Source organism: Pangasianodon hypophthalmus, chromosome 9 (assembly GCF_027358585.1).
Source record: "Pangasianodon hypophthalmus isolate fPanHyp1 chromosome 9, fPanHyp1.pri, whole genome shotgun sequence".
In the NCBI taxonomy this organism is placed as follows: domain Eukaryota; kingdom Metazoa; phylum Chordata; class Actinopteri; order Siluriformes; family Pangasiidae; genus Pangasianodon; species Pangasianodon hypophthalmus.
In genome coordinates, this window is record NC_069718.1 from 1,461,610 (window position 1) to 1,488,245 (window position 26,636).

Below are 26,636 nucleotides of genomic sequence, written 5' to 3' on the forward strand. Positions count from 1 at the left end.
GCAGAATGAGATTGGACAGTGATATGTGATGTGCAACCCATGAAAGTGCTCAACCAAAAACAGGAAACTGATGCTATCATGGGCACAGATTCACCCAAACTGGACAGTTGAAGATGAAAAAAATCACCTGGTCTTTTTCCAGTCTTCAACAGTCCAGTTTGTGTGAGCCTGTGCCTATGATAGCCTCAGACTCCTGTTCTTGGCTGACAGGAATGGAACCCAATGTGATCTTCTGCTGTTGTAGCCCATCCACCTCAAGATTCAATATGTTGTGCATCTGAGATGCTTTTCTGCTCACCACAGTTGTAAAGAATGATAATATGAGTTACTGTATCCTGTATGTTTACAGAAGTTGGTGAGGATCACACAATTGTTATTTATGCACTGAAAAGTAAAAACATAGAAATGAAGGAGGGTGTACTTTCTTTTTCCTACGTCTGTTCATCAGTTCATCAGTGCTTTATTGGCATGAATGTTATAAATTACATTGTTGCCATTGTTGACTGTATGGATGTGAAACCCAGAAGTGTGTGTCACCCCTTCCCACACCACGCTGCACTGTAAAAATGTGTTCGTTTTGCCTGATAAAACTGATAACACTGGTGGAACCTGCAGATAACCATTGTGGGTTTTGTGTGTGTCTCTCTCTCTCTCTCTCTCTCTCTCTCTCTCTCTCTCTCTCTTTGTCTTTCAGTGGTTGCTCAGTAGTTTTGGTTACTGACCACAAGGTTTGGGCTTCAAGCACCCCAGCACCGCCAAACAGCCACTGTTGGGCTCTTGAGCAAGGCCCTTAACCCTCTCTGCCCCGGGGACACCATATCATGGTTGACCTTGCACCTAACTTCCTAACAAGCTGTGAAGACTATAATGTGTATGAGTCTGTATTCTACTGTAAAAACCATATATACATCACATATACATTATAGTACAGTGAAATTCTTTTCTTTGCATATCTTAGCTTGTTAGGAAGCTGGATACAGTGGCTCTGGAGCACAGAGGAGTGCTCAAGGGTCCAACAGTGGCAGCTTGGCAGTGCTGGGGCTGGAACGTGACCTTCTGAGCCTTAGCCATTGAGCTATCACCTCCCCTATGTCACAATGTGTCTGTTACTCACTGTGTCTGTCTAACATTATCTCTCACTGTGTCTGTCTTTTACTATGTTTCAGTGTGTGTCTCTCTCTCTCACTCTCACTTTGAGACACAATGAGAGAGTGACACAGTGAGACAATGTGTCTGTCTCTCATTGTGTTTGTCTCTCCCTGTATTAATATGTCTGTATCTTATTGTGTCTGTGTCTCACTGTCAAGTCAAGTCTTGTTGTCATCACAGCCATATACAGTGTGCAGTACACTATGTATGTGATATATGTGCAGTGGGGTGGACGGAGTTACTTGCATCCCAGGTTGATGTATGTAGGGAGGGGCAGCACAGTGTTCAGGAGTCTGGCAGCTGGGGGTAGATCAACTGTTCACTGATGAAGTCTTGAGTGCAAAAAATTGCAGTCCTAAAGCCATCATGGCAAAACTGTTCTTATCAATTGCATTCAAAAGCCATCTTCGTGGGTTCTAAGTGGTACCATCCACAGTAATCTCATGTATCTTTAGACTGACAATATGGGGTCATCCTCAGCAGCAGCAATTGATTTCAAAGTGATGAGAACTCCAACTAGAAGCAGGGCATAAGAATGGATCAGGCAGACAGAGAGAAAGAGAGAGAGAGAGAGAATTTGCAAGATTGAGAGATTATTAGGTATTTTCATTGTTTGTAGTGGTTGAAGAAATTGAACATTGTGTGCAGAGTGTAAGCAGGGAAACCGGCAAGACTAGCTATGACAGCAAAACTAAAAGGGAGAGCCAGAAGCTAACACAGACATGAAGGCACCCTGGGACATAAAGCAGCCAGCCACTCCACCGTTGACAAACCTGAGTGAACACGTGAGAGTGGGGGGGCGACAGCATCCAAACATCCCAGTTCACCACAACACTCTATGCCTATGAACCCTCCAGATCTGCCCCTGTACCTAAGAAAAAACTATTCACAAAAGCCTAGACTAAACAAATATGTTTTCAGTCTAGACTAAACACTGAGACTGTGTCTGAGTCCTGTAAGAGAAAGTTCTGCCCCCCTTCTGTAGCCCTCACTATTCAAGGTACCAACAAATAGCCTGCACCTTTTGATCGAAGCAGGCATGGATGATCATAAAAGACCAAAAGTTCGCTCAGGTACTGTGGTGCGAGACCATTCAGTGCTTTATAGGTCAATAGTAGTAGTAGTAAATTTGATTGGGAGCCAGTGCAGTGTGGATAAGATAGGGGTGATGTGGTCATATCTTCTGGTTCTAGTAAGGATTCTTTCTGCTGCATTCTGGACTAACTGGAGCTTGTTTATGCGTCTACTGGAACATCCAGACAGTAAGGCATTACAATAATCCAACCTAGAGGTAACAAAAGCATGAACTAATTTTTCTGCCTCGTGTAGTGACGTTATATTTCTTTTATTTTAGCAATATTTCTGAGATGAAAGAAAGCGATCCTAGTAATATTATTTACATGAGCTTCAAAAGAAAGACTAGAGTCGATAATCACACCAAGGTCTTTTACTGCTGCACATGATGAAACAGAAAGGCCATCCAGAGGTACTATGCAATCAGAAAGCTTACTTCTAACTGCATGTGGTCCTAGTACAACTACTTCTGTCTTGTCAGAATTAAGTAGAAGAAAGTTAATAAGCATCCAGTTTCTAATGTCTTTTACACATTCCTCAACTTTATTAAGCTGGTGTATCTCATCTAGCTTTGCTGAAACATACAACTGTGTATCATCAGCATAACAGCGGAAGCTAATATCATGTTTACGAATAATTTTACCCAGAAGTAGCATATATAAAGAAAAGAGCAGCGGGCCTAAAACAGAGCCTTGCAGAACACCAAACTTTACCTTAGTATGCATAGAGAAGTCACACTTTACATCTATACACTGATAACGATCAGTCAAATAACACCTGAGCCAGGAAAGGGCCATTTCCTAAACACCTACAACATTTTCTAGTCTAGAGGAGAATAGCATGATCAATGGTATCAAAAGCTGCATTAAAGTCAAGCAATTTATATTTACATTGGTATATACAGTCAGGTCCATAAATATTTGGACAAAGTTATTATTTTATCTGTCCACCACAGTATTTTGAAGTTGAAATTGAATAATGAAATGAAATTAGGCTTAAAGTGCCTAATACCCTCAAAGTAAAGCTGAAATGCTGATCTATGATTTTGAGAATGTGTGGTGAAATAGCTATGCTGTTGCATAAAAGTCATCCTAAAGTAAAACTCTCACATGGCTTTGAAAACTAGCAAAACAACATGACCACAAAGAACAGGAAAAGACATTTTTGTGTCTATACATATATACAAAACCACATCCTGCTAAATCTATTACAGAGAGGATTTCTTAGAAGTCAAAGGATAGCTGTTTGTCTAAGAATACCAAACATTTCTTGTAAAAGGTCTTTAAGCATTTATTATAATGGCAGGGTTGAAAACATGATAGACTTTCTCATGTGGTTTGAGATCTTAATTTGCATGGCATTGCCAATTTATGAGCATAAGCCACTTAGACATGGAATTTGTAAACAATGTTGACTTTTATGCTGATGATGCACAATTGTACTAGTCAGTGGCACAGCTACGTCAAATGGAATATGGCTACATAAAATCTTGGCAATAAAACAAATTCTGATGTTGCATACCATGTCTGCTTGTAATAAGGATTATGATTTCACGTAAGAGCTTGATGCCTATTCATACCATAAACTACAGTTTAGAAACTTGGAGCTTTTTCATTATTGATTCCTATGTACCTAACATCACTAAAACTGCATAGTATCATCAAAGATGCAGCCAAAATATGAAATGTGTTATTCCTACAAGACATAAAAAAGTAGCCTTAGAATGACTATAAATGTTCTAAAAGCTCTTTCCTGGCACAGGTTATATTTGACAGATCATTATCAGTTTGGAAATTGAATGGTGACTTCTCTGTGTGTACAAAAGTTTGGTGTTCCACAAGGATCTATTCTAGGCTCATAATGTCCATATTAGAATGTACCATATTATATATATATATATATATATATATATATATATATATATATATATATATATATATATATATATATATATCTATACAGTTGTGCTCATAAGTTTACATACCCTGGCAGAATTTATGGTTTCTTAGCCATTTTTCAGAGAATATGAATGATAACACAAAAACTTTTCTTTCACTCATGGTTAGTGTTTGGCTGAAGCCATTTATTATCAATCAACTATGTTTACTCTTTTTAAATCATAATGACCACAGAAACTACCCAAATGACCCTGATCAAAAGTTTACATACCCCAGTTCGTAATATCGTGTATTGCCCCCTTTAACATCAATGACAGTTTGAAGTCTTTTGTGGTAGTTGTGGATGAGGCTCTTTATCTTCTCCGATGGTAAAGCTGCCCATTCTTCTTGGCAAAAAGCCTCCAGTTCCTGTAAATTCTTGGGCTGTCTTGCATGAACTGCACATTTGAGATCTCCCCAGAGTGGCTCAATGATATTGAGGTCAGGAGACTGAGATGGCCACTCCAGAACCTTCACTAGGCCTAGACTAGGCCTTGTGTTTCAGATCATTGTCATGTTGGAATGTCCAAGTACGTCCCATGCGCAGCTTCCGGGCTGATGGGTGCAAATTTTCCTCCAGTATTTTTTGATAACATACTGCATTCATCTTGCCATCAATTTTGACCAAATTTCCTGTGCCTTTGTAGCTCACACATCCCCAAAACATCAGCGATCCACCTCCGTGTTTCACAGTAGGAATGGTGTACCTTTCATCATAGGCCTTGTTGACTCCTCTCCAAATGTAGCATTTATGGTTGTGGCCAAAAAGTTCTATTTTGGTCTCATCACTCCAAATGACTTTGTGCCAGAAGGTTTGAGGCTTGTCTCTGTGCTGTTTGGCGTATTGTAAGCGGGATACTTTGTGGCATTTGCGTAGTAATGGCTTTCTTCTGGCGACTCGACCATGCAGCCCATCTTTCTTCAAGTGCCTCCTTATTGTGCACCTTGAAACAGCCACACCACATTTTTTCAGAGAGTCCTGTATTTCACCTGAAGTAATTTGTGGGTTTTTCTTTCTCCCGAACAATGTTCCTGGCAGTTGTGGCCGAAATTTTAGTTGGTCTACCTGACTGTGGTTTGGTTTCAACAGAACCCCTAATTTTCCACTTCTCAATTAGAGTTTGAACACTGCTGATTGGCATTCTCAATTCCTTGGATATCTTTTTATATCCCTTTCCTGTTTTATACAGTTCAACTACCTTTTCCCGCAGATCCTTTGACAATTCTTTTGCTTTCCCCATGACTCAGAATTCAAAAACATCAGTGCGGCATTGGATGAAAGATGCAAGGGTCTGTCAGGAGTCCAGAAACTCATTGAACTTTTATACACACACACACACTAATTACAAGCAAACAGGTCACAGGTGAGGATGGCTACCTTTAATAGCCATTCAAACTCATTTGTGGCAACTTGTTTGCATGTTATCAGGCCAAAATCACCAGGGTATGTAAACTTTTGATCAGGGTCATTTGGGTAGTTTCTGTTGTCATCATGATTTAAAAAGAGTAAACACAGTTGATTGACATTAAATGGCTTCAGCCAAACACTAACCATGAGTGAAAGAAAGGTTTTTGTGTTATCATTCATATTCTCTGAAAAATGGCCAGGAAACCATAAATTCTGCTAGGGTATGTAAACTTATGAGCACAACTGTATATATATATATATATAAAATTTTGTTTGTTTGTTTTTCATTTTGCAGTGGGCCTGTAAGAGTCCATATGTACTCCATTAAAAAAAATCAAATAATATTAGCTTTAGACCCTGCATAATTGATATAAACACTTTTTTTGTGAAAACTGTTTTAATTTAATGGATCATACTATATTCTTTGGATTAAGAAACACATAGAGGTTAATTAAGGTCCCGTTCTTTGTTCAATAAAGCCAAAATTAGGCACTCAAATATTTTATTTAATATAAATTAAATTTTATTTATAAACACTTGTGTGGTTCACAATTAGAGAACTATTGTGTAGTAAATGTGCAATTCATTTTTACAAAGCGTAAAGACCTTGTTTGGCAAATTATTATGCATCAATTATTCAGCTAAATTCACCTCTTATAAGTTTTCATTAAGTCCATCTATGCTCTATATTATAAAGTGAAGTCAGTCAAATTATTTCATGCCCTTTTTGCAGCAAAAACAATTTTGAATACCAACAGGCCAATATGTGCTTAAGCCGCAATACAGAGGCCACTAAAGCGAACATGAAACAATTGTTTCATCCCTGAAAAAAGAAAACAAAAAAAAAACAAACAAAAACTATGAAGAATAAATTAAACATCATTTTAATTCAAATAATGAATATTCTTTAATTCACAGATCTTGATGGTAGTTTCTGTTTTCCAATCGTTTGCTAGGAGTTTCTCACCTGTGTCAGTGTTTAAACTATACCGTTTTTTTTTTATTTTCATTGATAATTTTATGATATCATTTTAATTTGTTGTATTTTTTTTTCTTTCTGTCACATTTTAATTTTCTTGAAGAAAGGTTTTGGGGTTTTTTGACTAAAGACAAAAAAACTAAAGCAGAGGCCATCTACACTATATTGCCAAAAGTTTTGGGACATCTGCCTTTACATGCACATGAACTTTAATGACATCCCATTCTTAATCCATAGGGTTTAATATGGAGTTGGCCCACCCTTTAACAGCTTCAACTCTTCTGGGAAGGCTTTCGACAAGGTTTAGAGTGTGTTTATGGGAATTTTTGACCATTCTTCTAGAAGCGCATTTGTGAGGTCAGGCACTGATGTAGGACGAAAAGGCCTGGCTTGCAGTCTCTGCTCTAATTCATCCCAAAGGTGTTCTATCGGGTTGAGGTCAGGACTCTGTGCAGGCCAGTCAAGTTCCTCCACACCAAACTTGCTCATCCATAGGGCCTTTCGCACCACTTTAGTTCCAGCAGTAAATTTACAGTACTAAAGTACGGGGCAATTTTGCGCGAACTATTTCGCAGTACCGTTTAAAGGGTTGCATTCGCACCGACAGTGGGCACTAGGAAGTGACGTAAGCCGATCGACAGTGACGTCATTTGTGCGCGGCGTTCAACAATGGAAACAAAGAAGAACAACGTAAACAACCAGAGGATGGAGGACACTGTGATCGGAGCTGTGTTTTTGTTGTGTCTCACGTCCATCTGTCGCTGTTCTCCATACTTGCGAAATAAGTTGACACTACAGTATGTTTACACAGTGTTTTAAATCATGGTGGGTGAGGGTGTTTTTGGCCAATCAACGTCTACTTACGTCACGGATAGTACCAGTTGAGCTGGTCAGACCCTGCTCCGGAGTAGGAGCTAATTTGGTTCTCGAAAAAGGCAGTCCGGTACTAAAATCACACCCAGTTCCGGAGATGCGAAAACGCCAAAAAGTGGGTAGTTCCACGGTTAGTTCAGGTACTATGTGGTGCGAAAGGCCCTCATGTCTTTATGGACCTTGCTTTGTGCACTGGTGCGCAGTCATGTTGGAACAGGAAGGGGCCATCCACAAACTGTTCCCACAAAGTTGGGAGCATGAAATTGTCCAAAATGTCTTGGTATGCTGAAGCATTAAGAGTTCCTTTCACTGAAACTAAGGGACCAAGCCCAACCCCTGAAAAACAACCCCTGAAAAACAACCCCACACCATAATCCCTCCTCCACCAAACTTTACACTCGGCACAATGCAGTGAGGCAAGTACCGTTCTCCTGGCAACTGCCAAACCCAGACTCATCCATCGGATGGCCAGACAGAGAAGCGTGATTCATCACTCCAGAGAACACGTCTCCGCTGCTCTAGAGTCCAGTGGTGGCGTGCTTTACACCACTGCATCCGACGCTTTGCATTGCACTTGGTGATGTAAGGCTTGGATGCAGCTGCTCAGCCATGGAAACTCATTCCATGAAGCTCTCTATGCACTGTTCTTGAGCTAATCTGAAAACCATACAAAGTTTGGAGGTCTGTAGCTATTGACTCTGCAGAAAGTTGGCGACTTCTGTGCACTGTGTGCCTCAGCATGCGCTGACCCCGCTCTGTGATTTTAAGTGGCCGACCACTTCGTGGCTGAGTTGCTGTTGTTCCCAATTTCTTCCACTTTGTTATAATACCACTAACAGTTGACCGTGGAATATTTAGTGGTGAAGAAATTTCATGAATGGATTTATTGCACAGGTGGCAACCTATCACGGTACCACGCTTGAATTCAATGAGCTCCAGAGAGCGACCCATTCTTTCACAAATGTTTGGAGAAGCAGTCTGCATGCCTAGGTGCTTGATTTTATACACCTGTGGCCATGGAAGTGATTGGAACACCTGAATTCATTGATTTGGAGGGGTGTCCCAAAACTTTTGGCAATATAGTGTATGTCAGATAGCCCCCCTCTTTTCTCTCTCTCTCTCACTCATCCCCCTGGTTCAAGGTGCACCATTGGATAGAGCTTGCCGGGTGAAGGTGAGGTCTGTGCATGGGGATGCTCCCAAATACCTGCTGGCAGTGACTGGCAGGCAGGCCAGATGGTTCCACATCCTGAGTCAGGCTGTGGGGGTATGTGGCAGCAGGTGCGTGGTAGTTCAGAAATGGAGGGTTTAATCAGGAGAATGAGTGGTAAGGATGAGCCTGCACCTGTGGGCTCTATAGCAGACTTTATTTTATGGCAAGTGAAATTAGCTAGGCCTTTAGGGTCAGAAGCAGCACTAGTTAAGTATATAGTGGCAGCCAGGTATTTACTCACAAAGGTAGTTATCCACATTGTTACGTTTCCTCTCGTCTAGGGTTGGGGAAGAAAAGTAACAAAAAAGTAATAAAGAACAGAAAAGAAAAGAATCTGGAGATCTCCTCTCCTGACCCAGCCAGTAATAACACCAGTTTAAGCAATAACAAAAATCAAATGTTTATTTACAATTAACATAAAAGGAAGTGACAAAACGTCAAGAAGGGACAAGGCCGAAATAACAAACAAAAAAGGTTCCTAACTACCGGGAGAAGTAAACTTCTTAACTTTTCAAAAAGAAAACAAAAACAACAAAACTCTAGCCTCACTCTCTAACTAGCCATAAACAGGAGAAAACAGAATTATCAACAAAAATAATTTTGTTAAAGAGGTGAGAGATGAGAGCCTCAGGAGAGTGAGAGCTGAGCTGTGCAGAGCTGTGTGCCTGTGTGTGTGTCTGTGTGTTGTATTGGCTTTGCACCTAAATCCTTTAAACTAGCAGTTATCAAACCCCTGATTAAAAAAATCTGACCTCAGCCCTTGTCAGCTGTTCGACTGTAGGCCAATATCAAACCTCTCCTTTATCTCCAAGATTCTAGAAAAGGTTTTAGCATAGCGGTTATGCTCATACCTACATAGCAATAACATTCATGAAATGTATCAGTCAGGAATTAAGCTTCATCACAGTACTGTGACAGTGCTGGTTAAAATGTTAAGTTGAGATGGCACCACGAATGGCAACAAACGATCTGTTGCTCCTAACTGTTGTGTGTGTTTTTGTTTGTTAATATTGTCTATGGCATGGAAAACTAACTTGGGGCAGGGAAAACTTATTGCTGCTCAAGGAGAGCACTCCACCTGGTATTATTCTGGAGTTTATTCAAGAAGCATCAGAGTTTTTGGAAATTCTAACAACGAGTGCCCTGGCTCTGCTTAACCAGACAAGGAGACAAAGGAGAGGCAGGTTTCTGCCAAATTCACAAATTCCTTTGATCACCAACACTCGGAACCTTAAATGGCTGACTTCCTGTTTAGAAATCACAACTTCCTTAAACTCACAACATTCAAGGGAATCAATAGGAATAAGAATCTTGATTAAATGGTGAGTAGTTCAAAAGATACAAGCAATTTTACAAATTTGTTAATTACAGCACCACCTAGAGGTGAATATAGACACACCTTCTGTTAGACCCTTATCGTGAGGTTTTTCAGTTCCCTCCAAAGTATGGTCAGAATACGTCACCCTGTTGCTGATATATGCCTTCACTTCCTGTTTGGCAGCTTTTCCATCAAATTCGTTTGTGTGTTATGGACAAACCATCTCATATACCAAAAGTCAAAGAAACTTATTTTCTGAGTATAGTATGATGATGCTGTGATTCAAATTTGGTGATGATGGAACAAAGTTTGTAGAAGAAGATGAGAAATTATTTTTTTTAAACTTGGAATATTGAATATTGCAGAAAGTAACATCATAGTGTCTGATGAATGTGGCTTGACCCAAAGAATCAGAGGAAATTGGAATCACATTTCTACAACATTCTATTGAGGAGTTATTATTGTAAACATATGTTACCAAATTTGCCCTATTGGTGACGCTTGAGTGGCATACACCAAAATTGCTGTGAAGGTAGCTGAGACTGTCCTCTCTCCCTGTGCCAAATTTCATAAAAAGTGCACAAAGCATTCTATAGGAAGTATTATAACAATAATAATAATAATAATAATAATAATAATAATAGGAAAGCATTCACTAAGGGGTGCCTATCCACCTTTGCTGCTTGGCCCACTAACAAACCTGTCATCGCATCAGAAGAGCTGGAGACATTGAAAAGCTTCAGGGCTGCTTTGAATCCACAAATTGGACTGTTTTCAAGGAGATGACAGACTTCTGCGAAGACAGCTGTATTTCATCTAAAGAACCGGTGAGACACAGCAATGAAAAAGTGGTTTTCAGCTGAACTCAGGCAGCTTTGTAGGGAAAAAGAGGCAGCATTCCACAGTAGGGACAGAATTTTCTACAAAGAGGCCAAGTACAGGCTGGAGAAAGGGATGAAAGCAGCAAAGAGAAAATGCTCAGACAAGCTGAGAAGCCACATTGCTGCTAACAATGCAACATCATTCTGGAAAGGCCTCCAGGAGATTACCAACTACAAGGTGAGAAGAAATCCCCTTCTCCTGAATGACTGCCAGCTCACCAACAACCTGTATAAGTTCTATTGTACATTTGAAAATACAATTAACACTCCTGTGCCCAGTCCAAGCCCCGCCCACAACCCCAACTAACAAACCCCCCCCACCCAACCTGGCTCTCAACAAAATTGGCTTTCACCTCACTCCCCTCTGCTCATTTCATCATCAACGAGCAGGACGTCTACGGGCTCTTCAAGAGACAAAAGTTGAGAAAAGCTCCAGGCCCAGATCTAGTCTGACTTTCCAACCTAAAGCATTGCTGTGAACAATAAGCACCAGTTTTAATAGCCTTCTTCAACAAATCTTTGGAACTTCGCTCTGTTCCTACATGCTTCAAGACCTCTATCATCATTCCAGTTACCAAAAAGTCAAACATTACAGGACTGAATTGACTACAGGCCAGTCATACTTACCTCTGTGATCAGGAAAGTCTTGGAACACCTGTTCCTAACCCCCCCTGAAGGCTATTACAGACCCCCTGCTGGATCCCCTGCAGTTTGCATACAGAGCAAAGGTCTGTGGATGATGCAATCAACTCAGCAAAGCACTCTGGGAAAAGGGGGAGGAGTTTGTCTGTACGGTCTCCCATGTCGGCGTCAATCATCCGGTCACGTTCAGCAAGAGCCAGAGTGAAGACTCTCAGCTCCAAGATAGAATTTAACACTGAGCTGCTTACACATCCATCTACAATAGAGTTTCAGTTCTACACAATGCTGACATTTCTGTCTTTACTCTCTTCACTGTCCTGTTGCTCTTCCTGTAGTTTTGCTCTGCTGAAATAAAGCTTCATTTTGGACATTGTGTGTTCTTTTATTAGAGTTAATAGTCATTATCAGTGTGATGAGAGAGTGTGTTTAGCTGTAGATTCAGTGCTGTGTGTTGTGCTTCAGTGAGTTTGGCTGCAGGAAGTTGAACATCTGGTGAAAGTGCTGCTCTCTTCTGGGAGAAAGAGGATCACTCAGCTGTCTTCATGTAAATCTTGCTCTCACTTCACTGATCTTTCAGTTTTACTGGTTACAACTGATTCTATCTGTTCAGCTTGATGATGTGGTCAATTAATCTGTTTATATTAAATTTCTAAGTCAGTTAAACTAATTAAGTCAGAAAAACTAGCAGTGTATGTTGCCCAAAGTCAGAAAAACTACCAGTGTGTGTGGGATAAAGTCAGAAATGCTAGCAGTGTGTGTAGGCCGGGCTCCTGCTGCAAACCTTGACTATGCAGCTGTTTCTCCTCCAGATAAGTGAGCTAACTTATATGGGTCATTCTACAAAAATGTACACTTCTTCTCACAAACCACAACAAACAGGCTTGGATTGATACAGAAAACATTAGCAAAAGTTAGGAAAGAAAACTGCATGCTGAATCACCTTCATCAATGACCACTTCTCCAGGATATTCACAGAATGATCTCTTTAAAATGAACATTGAACAGTCTCAATCTGACATTTAGAAAATTGAATTGTGCCATCGCTGGTGCTGATAACTTGATGGGAGATCATGTGGAATGAGAGAGGCTACTTCCCAAATCTCCTTCTCTTCCACAAGAGAAGAGCAGCCTTATTTTGGACAATGGCAGAAGGGTATCAAAAAGGACTAGAGCATTTGGAATGTTAATACTCCTGGTCACCTGAGAACCTGCAGTTCACTTGATAATTGCTCCAACTCCTTTTTCCAGACCCTTCCCATGGCCTGCTTTAAGACGATTCCAATTGACTGCAATAAAGTCCATCTGCAATGGATGAGTAAAAATCAATTCTTCTTTCCCCTATTTTGCATTGTTGGTCCATCACTAATGAAAAAAAAGATTTTGGACACCTGATTTTGACACTGTGATCATCTGTCATCTCATCTCTGTCCATTTGACATTCTTGTGTCTGCTTCAAATTCTCTTGCATTAATTGCAACAGTGTGTGGAGTTTTGCTTTCAGCTAAAGAATGTACTGAAATTCATTTTTATTCTCAGAAGGGCCCTGCTCCCAGTTTTCTCTGAGGACTTCTAAGACACCATGGCTTGCACCCATATAGCAATTCAAACAGGGAGAACCCTGTAGAGGCTTGCGAGATGTCTCATACTGCAAATAACAGGAGTTCGAGCAACTTATCCCAATTCCGAGCACCATCGTGTAATTCAATTCAATTCAATTCATTTTTATTTGTATAGCGCTTTTTACAAAGGTCATTGTCTCAAAGCAGCTTTACACAAACAAAAGTAAAGTGAAGTGTGTGTGTGTGCCGTCTCTGATGAGCAAGCAGGGCGACGGTGGCAAGGAAAAACTCCCTGAGATGGTGATAGGAAGAAACCTTGAGAGGAACCAGGCTCAACAGAGAACCCATCCTCATATGGGTTTACACTGTAGTGTGCGTGTGTGTGAGCACAATGTGAGTTGGTGTAGTCCATGGAAAACAGCTGAAGCGTTTTCGTGGCAGTATGAAGCATTGCCGGTGGACAGGTCCAGAGTGAAGGGGGGGAGGTCTGGATCACCGGCAGCTCAGGAATGTCCAAATCATATTTTTCAGCAGTTTGATTAAATTGTTTGACCAGGCCATCTTTTTGTGGATGGTACATGCTGGTACAAATTGATTTAATTAATAATTCATAAAGTTCTCGAAGGGTGTGTAACATGAACATGGTGCCCTGATCAGTCAGAATCTCTTTCAGGATTCTGACTTGGGAGATTATTTTGAAGAGTGACTCCGCAACACTGTGTGCTAGGACTAGTACAAAGCAATGCCCCCATGCAGTCCATTCCAATGGCCCGATGAGGTCGAGCCAAATTTTTTCAAATGGGACCTCAATTAATGGAGGGGAGCACAATGGCACTTTTGGAGAGGCAGGCAGATTCACCAGCTGACATTTGTGACATGCCAAACACCACCAGCGAACATTGCTGTAAATGCCTGGCCAATAGAAATGGGCCATGAGACGGTTCAGTGTTTTCTCTTGACCTAAATGCTCCACCATAGGATTATGATGAGCTACATGGAAAAGCAAAGGTCCAGGTACTCCAGTAGATTCATGACTGGAAGCTGTTGGGCCACGAGCTGGGCTTCCCCCGAAAGTAGCGGACCACCCACTGTGACTCTGACCATCCCCAAGTGGCTGCGACACGCTCAAAAAGCTTCACAAAAGCTTCTGGGTCATCCTGCGGTCTCATCTTGTGGAGCATGATGTGGGCCATGGCTGCGGTGGACAGCGTGGCCACTGCTGGAGTACCTGCTGCCCGGACCAGGCTCTGCAGCACCTGCCATTTCTCTGTCTGGGCTTGGAGAAGGGCCTGGAAGTGCTGTTCCTGCTATCTGTGCAGCCTGAGGAGGGCCTGATGTTGCATCTGGTGGATGCCAGTGAGGGTCTTGATGATCTCTGCAAGAGGTGAGGGCTCCATGATGACACATCTTCTTCAATCCTGGGTTTGTTACCATTTTCAGAATCTCACTTGTGCAGCTATTGACATTGCTCTTAGAGGAGAATATAAGATGTGTGTCATTTAAATTTTTCTTTTAATGTCTTTGTGAGATGCCCACAGCTTGTTTGGCTGTAGATATGAGCATGTATTTCTTCAGTTTAGTGGACAGCACTCTATCATACACATGTTTGTTTTTAAAGCTTTCTGAGCTGTACTTCTTCCTCAGATGGCTAATGAGTATGTTATGAAACAGTAGAAATCTTTGTCTTTCAATCTCCGCAATCTCTTTTTTGTGCAATCTCTTCTTAATTTCTGTTTGATAATTGTCTAATTTTCCTGGTACTCCCACTTCTTATTTTTCTGGACCTTCTCTGATTATGCTCTGGGGCTGTATGTATAAAACCTCTCAGAAATGCTCTTAAGAATAGTTTTAGGCTTTGACTTAAGTGTACAAAAATCTTAGTAAAAAGTAGGAGTTGTGTAAGAGTAGGAGCTTTTTATAAATTTTTATAATTTTTATATATATTTTTTATTTTATTTTTTATTTTTTATTTTTTTTTCAAATGATGCGGGTTCGAGAGGACACTGGCGTTGTCTGTTCACGGCTTCTCCACTCGAGTTTTAACTGTTAAAATAGCAATACAACGTTAGAACTAATGGCGCTACTTCTATATAACATTTGCGGTCTGTTATACGGATTTTACCGACTCAGTTGACTCTACTTGGCTCATTAATAGCAATTGCCTGCGGTTAGCTGTGCAGCTAACCGGCTGCAGCTTTTCCTGGCTCTGCCTGCATTCCCAGCGCTTACATCTCCTTTTGGTGCTCACTATGATTTATCTCTTCTGCTCTCGATTTCTCCAGCCACATCACGGATGATTTTTTGGTGCCGATTTCTTCCCTTTCTCTGTTCTTTGTATACTGCCCCTGTGGCTAGCGACTAACAACAGACGTGGAGCCCGTGTGACTGGCATAATGAACTGCTCGGCCACTCAACTGATAGAATATAACAACCATAACATTCCATCATGTATATCAGTCATTAAAGAACTTGGACTCCTACGTCGTCCCCAGTATATCCACAGAAGCTCTCGGCGAAAGTTTGCTTACTCCCGGTCTGGTAACGAAATACCTTCCGTTTGGGCAGCTGTGCGCCCTGTAGCATCTCTTCCACGTCATCAGAGGACTGATAATCTGTGGATTAGTAGCACTGGAGATACTGCAACAGTGCCACACATGGAGCCAGACAGAAAACGTGGAGTGGATTTCAGCCTACTTCGGCCAGTAAGGAGATTCACTGCTTCATCTAAAATTAAAATTGAACTGTTTAATACACAATCCCTCACAAACAAATCCTGCTTCATACATGATCATATTTGGGACAAAAGTTTGGACATAATGTGCCTCACAGAAACCTGGCATCAACCAGATGTTTTTTCTGTTTTAAATGAGACCTGTCCTCCTGGTTACTGTTATTTACAAAAAGCTCGTAGCACTGGCCGTGGTGGTGGCCTGGCTGTCATCTACCGCAGTCACCTAGATCTGTCCCCTCTGGCCCTCCCTGAGCTGTCTTCCTTTGAATGTTTGGCATTTAATTGTAAGCCCCCTTTCACAATGACAGTACTATTAATCTACCTGCCACCCAAACTAAATGCATGCTTCATCTCAGAGCTATACAATTTTCTTTTAACTTTCTGCACAACCTCTTCCAATATAATAATACTTGGAGATTTTAACATTCATGTCAACAACCCCTCTTGCCATCTTGCTACAGAATTCCTGCAGTTATTGGATTGGTTAAACCTCAGGCAACATGTTGATGTTCCTACACACACTAAGGGGAACATTCTTGATTTGGTCATTACCGAGTCTCCCCTTTTAAATGCACCATTTGTGTATGATCTGTATCTGACCATAAGGTCATCTCCGTCGAGCTGCCTTTTCTGTCTTCCCACATCAAGCCCAAACGTGAAATACGTTTCAGAAATCTGAAAAACATTAACACAGAAAACTTGACCTTAAGCCTTCAGCATCTTCATTCTGTAAATGTCTCATCAGTCACTGAATCTGTGGAATCTTATAATAAGATACTGTGCAGCATTTTGGATCTTCATGCACTGTTAAAGTTAGGACAATTGCGTTTTCTCGCTCAGCTCCCTGGTTCACAAGTGATCTGCGGAAAATGAAAGCAGCTGGATGTGCCATTGAGCGGCGGTATAATGCTTCTGAACTTACTGTTTACAAGCTGGCCTATCGGGACCACCAAAAAGCTTATTTGAAGTCCATCAAAGAAGCATGGTCACAGTACTATTCAAATATTATTCAAAATAGTTCTGGCAATTCCAAACAGTTGTTCTCCACCATAAATCAACTCCTTAAACCTCAAATTGCTCCACTCACAGGAGCTACAGAAGAACAATGCAACGATTTTATGACCTCTTTTAAAAACCAAAATTGACAAAATTCACTCCTCTTTTTATGTTCTCTCCTCCTTGTCTGCCCCAACTGCTGACCCGCAGTCTCATATTTCAATCCTGCTTTGCTGCTTCCCAGAAGTTACTCAACATGAGGTCGAAGACACCATCAGGGGGATGAGTCTTACCTAGGAGAGAGAACGTGGACACTACTAAAGAACAGAACAGAATAAAACCAGCACTACACTAGACTGCATGTTTACTGCAGATAAACTAACTGCTATTAAAACAACAAAAGAAAGCTCACTGACTACTTTAGGCAAATCTTTGAGAATTTCCGGAGGAGGTCGTGCCGTGGGTGACGTGTGAGTCGGGGTCTGGAGCTGTGTGGCTCAGTACTGAATTTCGTCACCAGAGGGAGTGCATGGAGACACTTAATATATTCTTTCAACACAATGAACAATAAAGAGAACAACATTTTAACAGGCAAATTACAGTTAACTTTAATTACAGTCTCTCCATATTAACTCTTTGATCGCATCCACTGTTGTTATTTCAACATGACAGTACGATTCTGAAACAACATGGATCATCTGAAATTACCTTATGCCATTACCATTAAATATCCACCTTTTCAGCTCTATTTGTTCAATTATCGTGTCTGTCCAGTATCACAGACACATAGCGGGGATGTGCGTTACACATGACAAAATGGCGATCACTATTTGACTTGCACATGTGGCGATAGAATCTATAATTTGCATTCTCTGAACCAGGCTCACTTAATAAACAAAAATAACATGAAGAAATCACATATTCTTACAAAATGCTCTCTTCGATGCAGGAATAAACCAAAAGGATCGCATATGCTAAGTTTCAATTAGCTCTGATTCTTCACATCTTGCTCGAGTGACAATACACTGCATTTGCACACATACACAAGACAGAACAGCAAGAATTCAACTGAGATGTATCAACAGATATTATACACAACACAATATTTAATGCAGTTTGTTAATCTTACCTGTTTAGGTAATAATGAAAAGAACCATTAGTGAAGCTTTTTTTGTCTGCCACCTACTCATCACTGTTTCACCTGCAGTAATAAACACAACGCTACAGTATAGAGCTCCCCCTAAAGGTTGTATGTAACACTGTTACTCTAAATGTTAGAGCAAAGGGCATCAATACAGTTTATACATAAGTGGACTACAAGAAGTAACTAAAAATAAACAATTTCAAACCAACATGAAAAATTAGCATGGATGAGTCGCCACTGGCTTGCTCATTAGGGATAAATTCACAGTGATAAATTTAAATATTTACAATATATTTTTGTGAATCCATTTATTTCTGTAAAGCTGCTTTGTGACAATGTCCATTGTTAAAAGCGCTATACAAATAAAATTGAATTGAATTGAATTGAATGAGAATTAAACTCAAAATTAGGGGGGGGGGTGTCTTATGTTTACATGACTAATATTCCCACTAGTGTCACAGTAACACCATTGCTTAATTGACTGAGTGGCTAATGTGTTTTCTTTATTGAAGGGGTGATTATCGCTCAGATTGTTTTTTCAATTCAGTGACATTTCATAATTAGTTTGACAAGAGGGGTCATATAATTAGTTTTACAAGAGGGGTGGGTTGTATTTTTACATACTGTACTTTTCTGCATCAGGGAATGATTTTGGGAAAGGTAGAGGGTTATTCATGTTTACTCCCATGCCATCAGTTGGGAGAGGCAGATTTGATTGTGCCCTTGAGAGAATTTGCAAAATGAAAATGAAACAAAGCAAAATGGTCGATGATCCATCCTGTGAGCTTACTGTGATGTTTATTAGATACTGTTTATTAGATACCTTGAGCTTTCTCTTATTTTTAGGTGAAGACCTGTGGAGCAGTGGACAGCAGCTGATGTTCATGCAAGACGAGAAGAGTAAGGTAGAGAGAATCAATGCTGTTCTCGGTCTGTCGAGACATGCGGCGCATGTGGCAGGGCATCCAGGCTATCACAAACTATAGAACAACATCACCTGCCTGTGACAGTGATGCCTACCTCCCAGATGCGCTGAACAACTTCTACGCTCGGTTTGAGGCGCAGAATGTTGTAATGGCAAGGAAGAACACTCCTTCTCCCAAGGACCAGGTGTTGTGCCTAACCACGGCCGATGTGAGGAAGACTCTACACGGAGTCAACCTGCGGAAGGCTGCTGGACCAGACAACATTCCTGGCAGAGTGCTCAGAGGATGTGCAGACCAGCTGGTGGATGTTCCCACCGACATCTTCAACATCTCCCTGAGCCGCGGCGTCGTTCCGACATGCTTCAAGGCCACCACCATCGTCCCCATGCCGAAGAAGTCTTCAGTGTCCTGCCTCAACGACTACCATCCTGTTGCACTTACACCCATCATCATGAAGTGCTTCGAGAGGCTCGTCATGAGGCACATCAAGACCATGCTGCCCCCCTCACTTGACCCTCTGCAATTCGCTTACTGCCCCAACTGCTCAACAGACAACGCCATCACCACCACCCTCCATCTGGCCCTCACCCACCTGGACAATAACGATATACATGTTCGAATGCTGTTCATAGACTTCAGTTCAGCATTCAACACAATCATTCCTCAGCACCTGATTGGGAAGCTGAATCTGCTGGGCCTGAACACCTCCCTCTGCAACTGGATCCTGGACTTCCTGACCGGGAGACCTCAGTCAGTCCGGATCGGGAACAGCATCTCCAACACCAGCACACTGAGCACTGGGGCCCCCAGGGCTGCGTGCTCAGTCCGCTGCTGTTCACCCTGATGACTCACAACTGTGGTGGGTCTCATCAGCAAGAACGATGAGTCAGCATACAGGGAGGAGGTGCAGCGGCTAACGGACTGGTGCAGAGCCAACAACCTGTCTCTAAATGTGGACAAAACTAAAGAGATGGTTGTTGACTTCAGAAGAGCAAAGAGTGACCACTCTCCACTGCACATCGGCAGCTACTCCGTGGAGATCGTCAAGAGCACCAAATTTCTTGGTGTTCACCTGGCGGAGAACCTCACCTGGTCGCTCAACACCAGTTCCATGACCAAGAAAGCCCAGCAGTGCCTGTACTTTCTGAGAAGACTGAGGAAAGCACATCTCCCACCCACCATCCTCAACATGTTCTACAGAGGGACTACCGAGAGCATCCTGTACAGCTGCATCACTGCCTGGTTTGGGAATTGCACCGTCTCGGATTGCAAGACCCTTCAGTGGATAGTGAGGACAGCTGAGAAGATCATTGGGGTCTTTCTACCCTCCATCATAGACATTTACACCACACGCTGCATCCGCAAAGCTACCAGCATTGTGGACGACCCCACACACCCCTCTCACACACTCTTCACCCTCCTGCCGTCTGGCAAACGGTACCGAAGCATTCGGGTCCTCACAACCAGACTGTGCAACAGTTTCTTCCCCCAAGCCATCAGACTCCTCAATACTCAGAAACTGGACTGAAAGAACACACACACACACAACTGTGCATCCTCCATCCTCTTTGCAATTCTTTGCACATTACATTATGCTGCTACAAATATTTATTATACTGTACATAGGCTGCTACTTCTTATGTTTACACCTACAGCAGCTTATATTGTACTCTTTGCACTATTGTCACTGGATTCACTTTCTAATAGAACTGTGTGCTGGTCGGCGCTGCACTGGGACTTACTGAGCCCATTGTCTATCCCAGTAGTCATTGTACTGTCTTGTGCTGTCTGCATGTTTGCACTTGTGCACTTTATGTATAAATTTATGTAGTCCCTTATAGTTCTGTGTTGTTCGGTGTTTGTCTTATGTACCACCTTGGTCCTGGAGAAACGTTGTTTCATTTCAGTATGTACTAACTGGCTATATATGGTTGAATTGACAATAAACTCCACTTGACTTGACTTGACATCGCTGGCCATTACTTTTTTGAAGCAGGAAGTTGCTGTTCGGTCCACTATTGTGGAGCGTAAGCCAAATGTTACACCTGAAATTGTCAGCTCATCAGCTCTGTCACACAAGTCTGGTGAAACCATGGAGGGAATCCTGACCATGTTGGAGCGTGTTTTGGGATTGAAACCACTGCAAAGCCAGAGTAGTGCAGGGTGGCAAAACTTTAAGCTTCAGAAGAACAGAGTCAGGCCAACATTGCCTTGTGAGGTGTGTGGGGATGTTACACCACTCATTTTCACTGTAGGGCAAATCATCTCTGTTTTTTTGTTGCAAAGCAGGGCATGCATTTGGAGTGTGTCCTCAAGCAGAAGCCTGTATTTGGCCAAATACAGGCTTTGGCTTGAGGACACAGGCTGCCCTTACCTGCCATCATCTTATCAAATGTCAGATCTCTGAGGAATAAACTTTTTTTGCATTGATCAGATATGATGAGGATTATAGTTGCACAAGCCTTTTTTGTTTTACCGAGACTTGGCTCTCTCAGGAAACAGTGGACTTTCATTTGGATGGTTTTACTTTGATTCGGTTTGATTGAGATATTCTTAAAACGCAGAAAACTGTTGGTGGGGGGCTTTGCATGGCTGTAAATAATAGATGGGCGACTAACTTTACGTTGAGGGAAACCCAGTGTTCAAAACACTATGAAATCATGGTGGTTTCCTTTCGTCCACATTATCTTCCACGAGAATTTACCCAATTTACAGTGATATTGGTGTATGTTCCGGGACCTGATTTTATGCTCGATGCTAAAAGCATTGCAGACACTTTTAATAACATTGTAAACGGAGTTGGAGATCAGCCAGTGTTTCTGCTTGGAGATTTTAATCGATGTGACGTCACTACATTTCTGCCAAATCTGGAGCAATATGTCACATCTGCCACTAGACTGGATAAAACATTGGATCTGTGCTATGTAAATATACCTGGTGCTTACATCTCTAAGGTACGTCTCCCTCTGGGTCAATCTGATCATAATGCTGTTCTTCTCTTGCCTCAGTATAAGCAAAAACTAAAGAAACCAGGAAACCAGGTCTATTCAGGTATGGGACTTTGATTCCATTGAAACACTAAAAGGATGTTTCGAAGGTACAGATTGGAATGTATTTTTAAAGGACTGTGGAAATGATGTTGGATATGTTAAATGCTTCTATATCTGGGTATGTGGATTTTTGTGTACACAGTGTTATTCCTGTGAAACGTGTAAAATGATACCCTAATAACAAATAACAAACCTTGAGTCACAAAGGATCTTAAACACTGTTTGAATCTTAAAAAAATAGCTTTTTTAAATGGAGATAAACATGGTGTTAAACTCTTGCAAAAAGAATTAAAGCAAAAAATTAAGGAGGCTAAACAGCAGTATAAACGGAAGGTTGAGGAAAAGTTTAAATTGAGTAATGCGCAGTTGGCCTGGCAAGGCCTAAACAGTATGATGGGGAGGAATCAGAAGCATAATAATATTCAGTGTCCTGATTCTGCCTGTTTTGCTTCTGAATTGAATCAGTTTTAAGCTCGTTTTAATAATAATTCTGATGAGAAATGGACTCCAACAGGGCATCCTGTGTTTCTCCCTATAATAATAGAGGAAAAGACAGTGGAAGAGGTTTTATTATGAGTTAAACCCCAAAAGACAATGGGGCCTGATGGAATAAAGCGGAAGGTGCTGAGAGAATGTGCAACACAGCTGAAGGGAGTGTTAACACAGCTTTTTCAGTTGTCATTTGACTGTAATGTTGTACCTCAGCCCTGGAAAGAGAGTACCATTATTCCACTGCCAAAAAAGGCACATGCTAAGGATCTTATAGACTACAGACCAGTGGCTTTAACATCTGTGCTTTGTAAGACCTACCGAGCCAGTATCAGAATGTATTTTTGGATAGACTTCAAAGCACTATTGTAAGTCGCTCTGGATAAGGGCGTCTGCCAAATGCCATAAATGTAAATGTAAATGTAAGTGCATGGAGAGAGTAGTTTGTCAACAACTCTCCCAAGAATTGACTGGGAAACTGGATCCTTTGCAGTTTGCTTACAGAGTTGGGTGTATAGTTGAAGATGCCACCCTCACTCTGATGGATAAGGTTGGAAAATACTTGGATGCGGCAGATTGTTGAGTTAGGATTTTATTTATGGATTTTTCTTCCGCTTTTAATACTGTGAACATAAATATTCTTTTGAGGCAGCTGGAGAAGTTGCAGGTGCACCAAACCCTTATCTTATGGATTAACAGTTTTTTACGGGACTGTCCGCAGCATGTATTGGTGAATGGCAAAAAGTCGGAGAATGTGGTTTTAAACATTGGCCTTCCACAGGGGTGTGTTTTATCACCAATTCTATTTTCTATTTATACAAACGAAGTGACCTGTGATAACGATAAATTGACGCTTATAAAATATGCAGATGATATGGCACTGGTGGGATGTGTAAAGGATATTCAGTCATTAGATACTTACCTCAATTTTGTTAATTTTATCACAGTTTGGACAGAGGAGAGTTCTTTGCAGCTTAATATTAATAAAACTAAAGAAATGTGTTGTGGGGTGAACAATGTACGAGCACTTTGTGAACCTGTGTTAATTAATGGAGAGGAGGTTGAACAGGTAGGATCTTTTAAATTTTTAGGTACAGAGATTGACTCCCAATTTTCATTTGATAAGCATTCAGACAATGTTTTTAAAAAGACTTATCAACGTTTAGGCTAATTGAGAAAACTGAGGAGTTTTAACATTGAAAAGGACGTTTTGATGGTTGTATATAAATCACTTATCGAATCTGTTCTTACTTTTAATATTGTATCCTGGTTTAACTCTCTTTCTGTGAAAAGCAAAAACAAACTTTTAAGGATTATAAATGTGGCGAGTAAAATACTTGGTGAGAGACAAACACCTCTCACTGATCTCTTTACTGTGGCATTAAAAAGGAAAGCCTCTGTTACTGTGGGAGACTCGTCTCATCCCCTGTATAGTTCTTTCAAGTTACTTCCCTCTGGCAGACGGTATAAAGTGCCTTTAGTGAAAAGGGCCAAGTATAAGACGACCTTTATCCCAACTGCGATTGGTATTTTAAATAGGATCTTAAAATGAATTTTTTATGTATTATTATAGTTGTGAAGTGATGTATGTAATGTAAAGTGTTGTGATGGTTATTTGTATTGTTTGTGTGTTGAGCCTTTTGTCTAAAGAGCAGCTTTTACGTTATCATTCCGACTTTGGTAGTTAATGGACAGGATGACGATCTTATTCTTGGCAGTAACCTGTTGAAACATCTGATTCGCCAGCTGAGGAACTCCCAGGAGTTGTTAGAGAATGTGTCAAACTCTGATTATGATATTGCTGAACAAGACAATATTTTAAACTAATTTAAAAAATAAACTAATTTGAATGAGGCTTTCTTAATTTCAGTGGATGCTTCCACTAATGGGCTCGGGTCTGTACTGTCACAGGTTCCTAGTGGTGGTACCCCCACCACTTCTGAATTATTAGCATCCTCTGATATAGTAGCTACGGCTTCAGCAGCCAATGGGCCATCTTGTAGCTTAGAGCTGGGTTCTCCATCTGCAATGTTAAGTTCCCCACCCATGTCTGTTGCCTTGTCCTCAGGCCAGCCTGGTACAGATGCGGGGCTTGTGTAACGGACAGGCAGAGCCACTGCAGGACAATATTCTAATGTCCACTACCTCCCATGAGCAGTGGGGAGGGTAATATGGGCAGTTTTTACCCCTTGTCCTGTATCTAGTACATCTGCTTTTTTCGACCTTGGAGTTGATTGGTGTGGTTTATTAGTCTTAGTTTATCGGGTGATGATTTAAAAAGCAGAAGGTAGAATGTAGTTGAGTGTGGTAACAATGTTTTGTTTTTTGGTGTTGTAATTATATTGTGGATGGATGGCCTATGAGCTTCTGCTATTGGGGTATTTAAGCATCTGTCTATGCCACTTGGGATGCGTTATGGTCGAGGATCAGCCCTTTCCGTTTAAGCACTACCAAAGAGGTATGTTTGTTAATGGGGTGGCTTTGTGTCATTTAGTGTTTGTTTTAAGTAATAATACTTATTTCTACTTGATTGTAGTGTAATTTGGAGATGTCGTGTGTTTTAACAAAACACACCGCTGATGATAGGCTGCTTGCTCCCAGGTTTGTCGAGGTAAATTATTGAGTTCTGGTTAGGATTAGTGGTAGGCCTAATGACTGTTTGTGCGAATTTGTATCTTTGGCATACCGGCTGTTGCTCACATAAACATCATTAATTGACATTTACTACTTTGGTAGGTGATCTTTTTTATCGCTTAGTTGAGTTGAATGACTTTTGTTTTTGTAGTAATGTTGGTTTGTTTTGACTAGGCTCGATTGCATATTCGGCTGTGTGCTCATTGTCGGGGTGACGAAGATTACCGTCAGTTCTGTCCCGCTCTTCAGGCAGCACTGCTGTTTTGTTTCTGTTTTGTTTCACTTTGCTTTCTTGGCTTTTTTTTTTTATTGTATTATCATTATTGATATTGTTTTTTTCCTTTTTGTTGGTTTGTTTTTAATCATTTGTTCCCATTTTGTTTTGTTTTTGCCAAATTTTGAGTTGTGTCTTGCCCTTGTGTGAGCTCTTTGGCTCTAGATTGTTTTTAGATTTCTTTAACAGGGTTGAGTTGTTTTGGTGCTACCACCTATTCGGCTCTGTGGGTGTTTTTTGGGCTTAAGCTGTTCTGCACCTGGCTGTGGGAGTGTGTACGTGTTTGTGAATTATGTTAATATCATTTTTTTTCCCTGTTTTGTTACTGTTTCATTGAAACAAGTTTAGCCTTTATTCGAGTTTATGTAAATTGTGGCTAATTGTTTTGTCTGTGTGCTTTGTTATCTATAGGTGCAGAGTGTTTTGAGCAGCCATGCTAGCTTCCTTGTGCTGTGTTGATGGTGGTCTCTTTTCCTCACCAAGTGCCATGCTTTTCACCTACATTCAACTTTAGGGTTTGTAGAGTGCATGTATGCTGGAGTGGTGTTGAGTTTCTTGGGCCCAGTGCTGTTATAGCCAGACCACTCTTTCCTCATTGGGAAACCTCCACCCTGTAGTATTTGTTTTTAATTTTTGTTGTTTTTTTTATGTTTTTAATTTGTTCCTCTGACCACTGATTGATTGATGTTGCCTGTGTTATAGGTTTTGTCTGACTTGGCCAAATCGAGATTTTTTTTTTAATTATAGTTGTGTGTGAATAAAGATTTCTATTTTTGGTATTGGAACCCACATCTCTAGCCTTTTATTTCAGCATATAGCGAACCTGCGACAATTCGGGTTAATACCTATGTGGTCAGAATAGGTGTCATTTCCCAGGGTGGCATAGTTGATTTTTTTATTTTACCAAACTGGTCTTGTTGGTTTTCTATAACCCTTCTTTATAGCCCCACCACAGGTGTGAAGTCATGTGTGTATATATCGCGGTGCAGCCAGCGCCCACGGTCACATCGGCTCACTTAGATCAATGAAAAGCGCGTCAGTCTGCAGTTGTTTGCGGCATCCCATGTGCAGGCAGCTTGCACTCTCTCTATTCTCAATTCCCTGAGATGATTGGTGGAGTCACCAGGCACTCAGCACGTGACCTCTACTGTGAGATTTCTCCATCTTTTATATTCTTCCATTAGTTTGGTCTTCCGGTTGCTCCCATTTTTTTTCTTTAAGAGAAGAAATCTGATCCAAATCTAGTCCAAATCTGATCATATAACAAGAATATAAAATAAATTATCACACTGATAAGTGATACACCATAAGAGAGATAAACTACAAGTGACATAAGCAACTTGTCACTTTCTTGTGTGA

General features: G+C 41.1%; 1 protein-coding gene across 1 annotated transcript in view; it reads left to right on the top strand.

Annotated features, from left to right (window-relative positions):
• LOC128318920 (uncharacterized) overlaps nucleotides 1-26,265 on the top strand; it is a 29,380-nt gene extending 3,115 nt beyond the window's left edge. Inside the window, exon 2 of the mRNA XM_053237098.1 lies at nucleotides 18,751-26,265. Coding sequence (XP_053093073.1) covers nucleotides 18,823-19,674 — 852 coding nt within the window. The 5' untranslated portion in view covers nucleotides 18,751-18,822 and the 3' untranslated portion in view covers nucleotides 19,675-26,265. The remainder of the gene's footprint in view (nucleotides 1-18,750) is intronic.
• The last annotated feature ends 371 nt before the right edge of the window (nucleotides 26,266-26,636 follow it).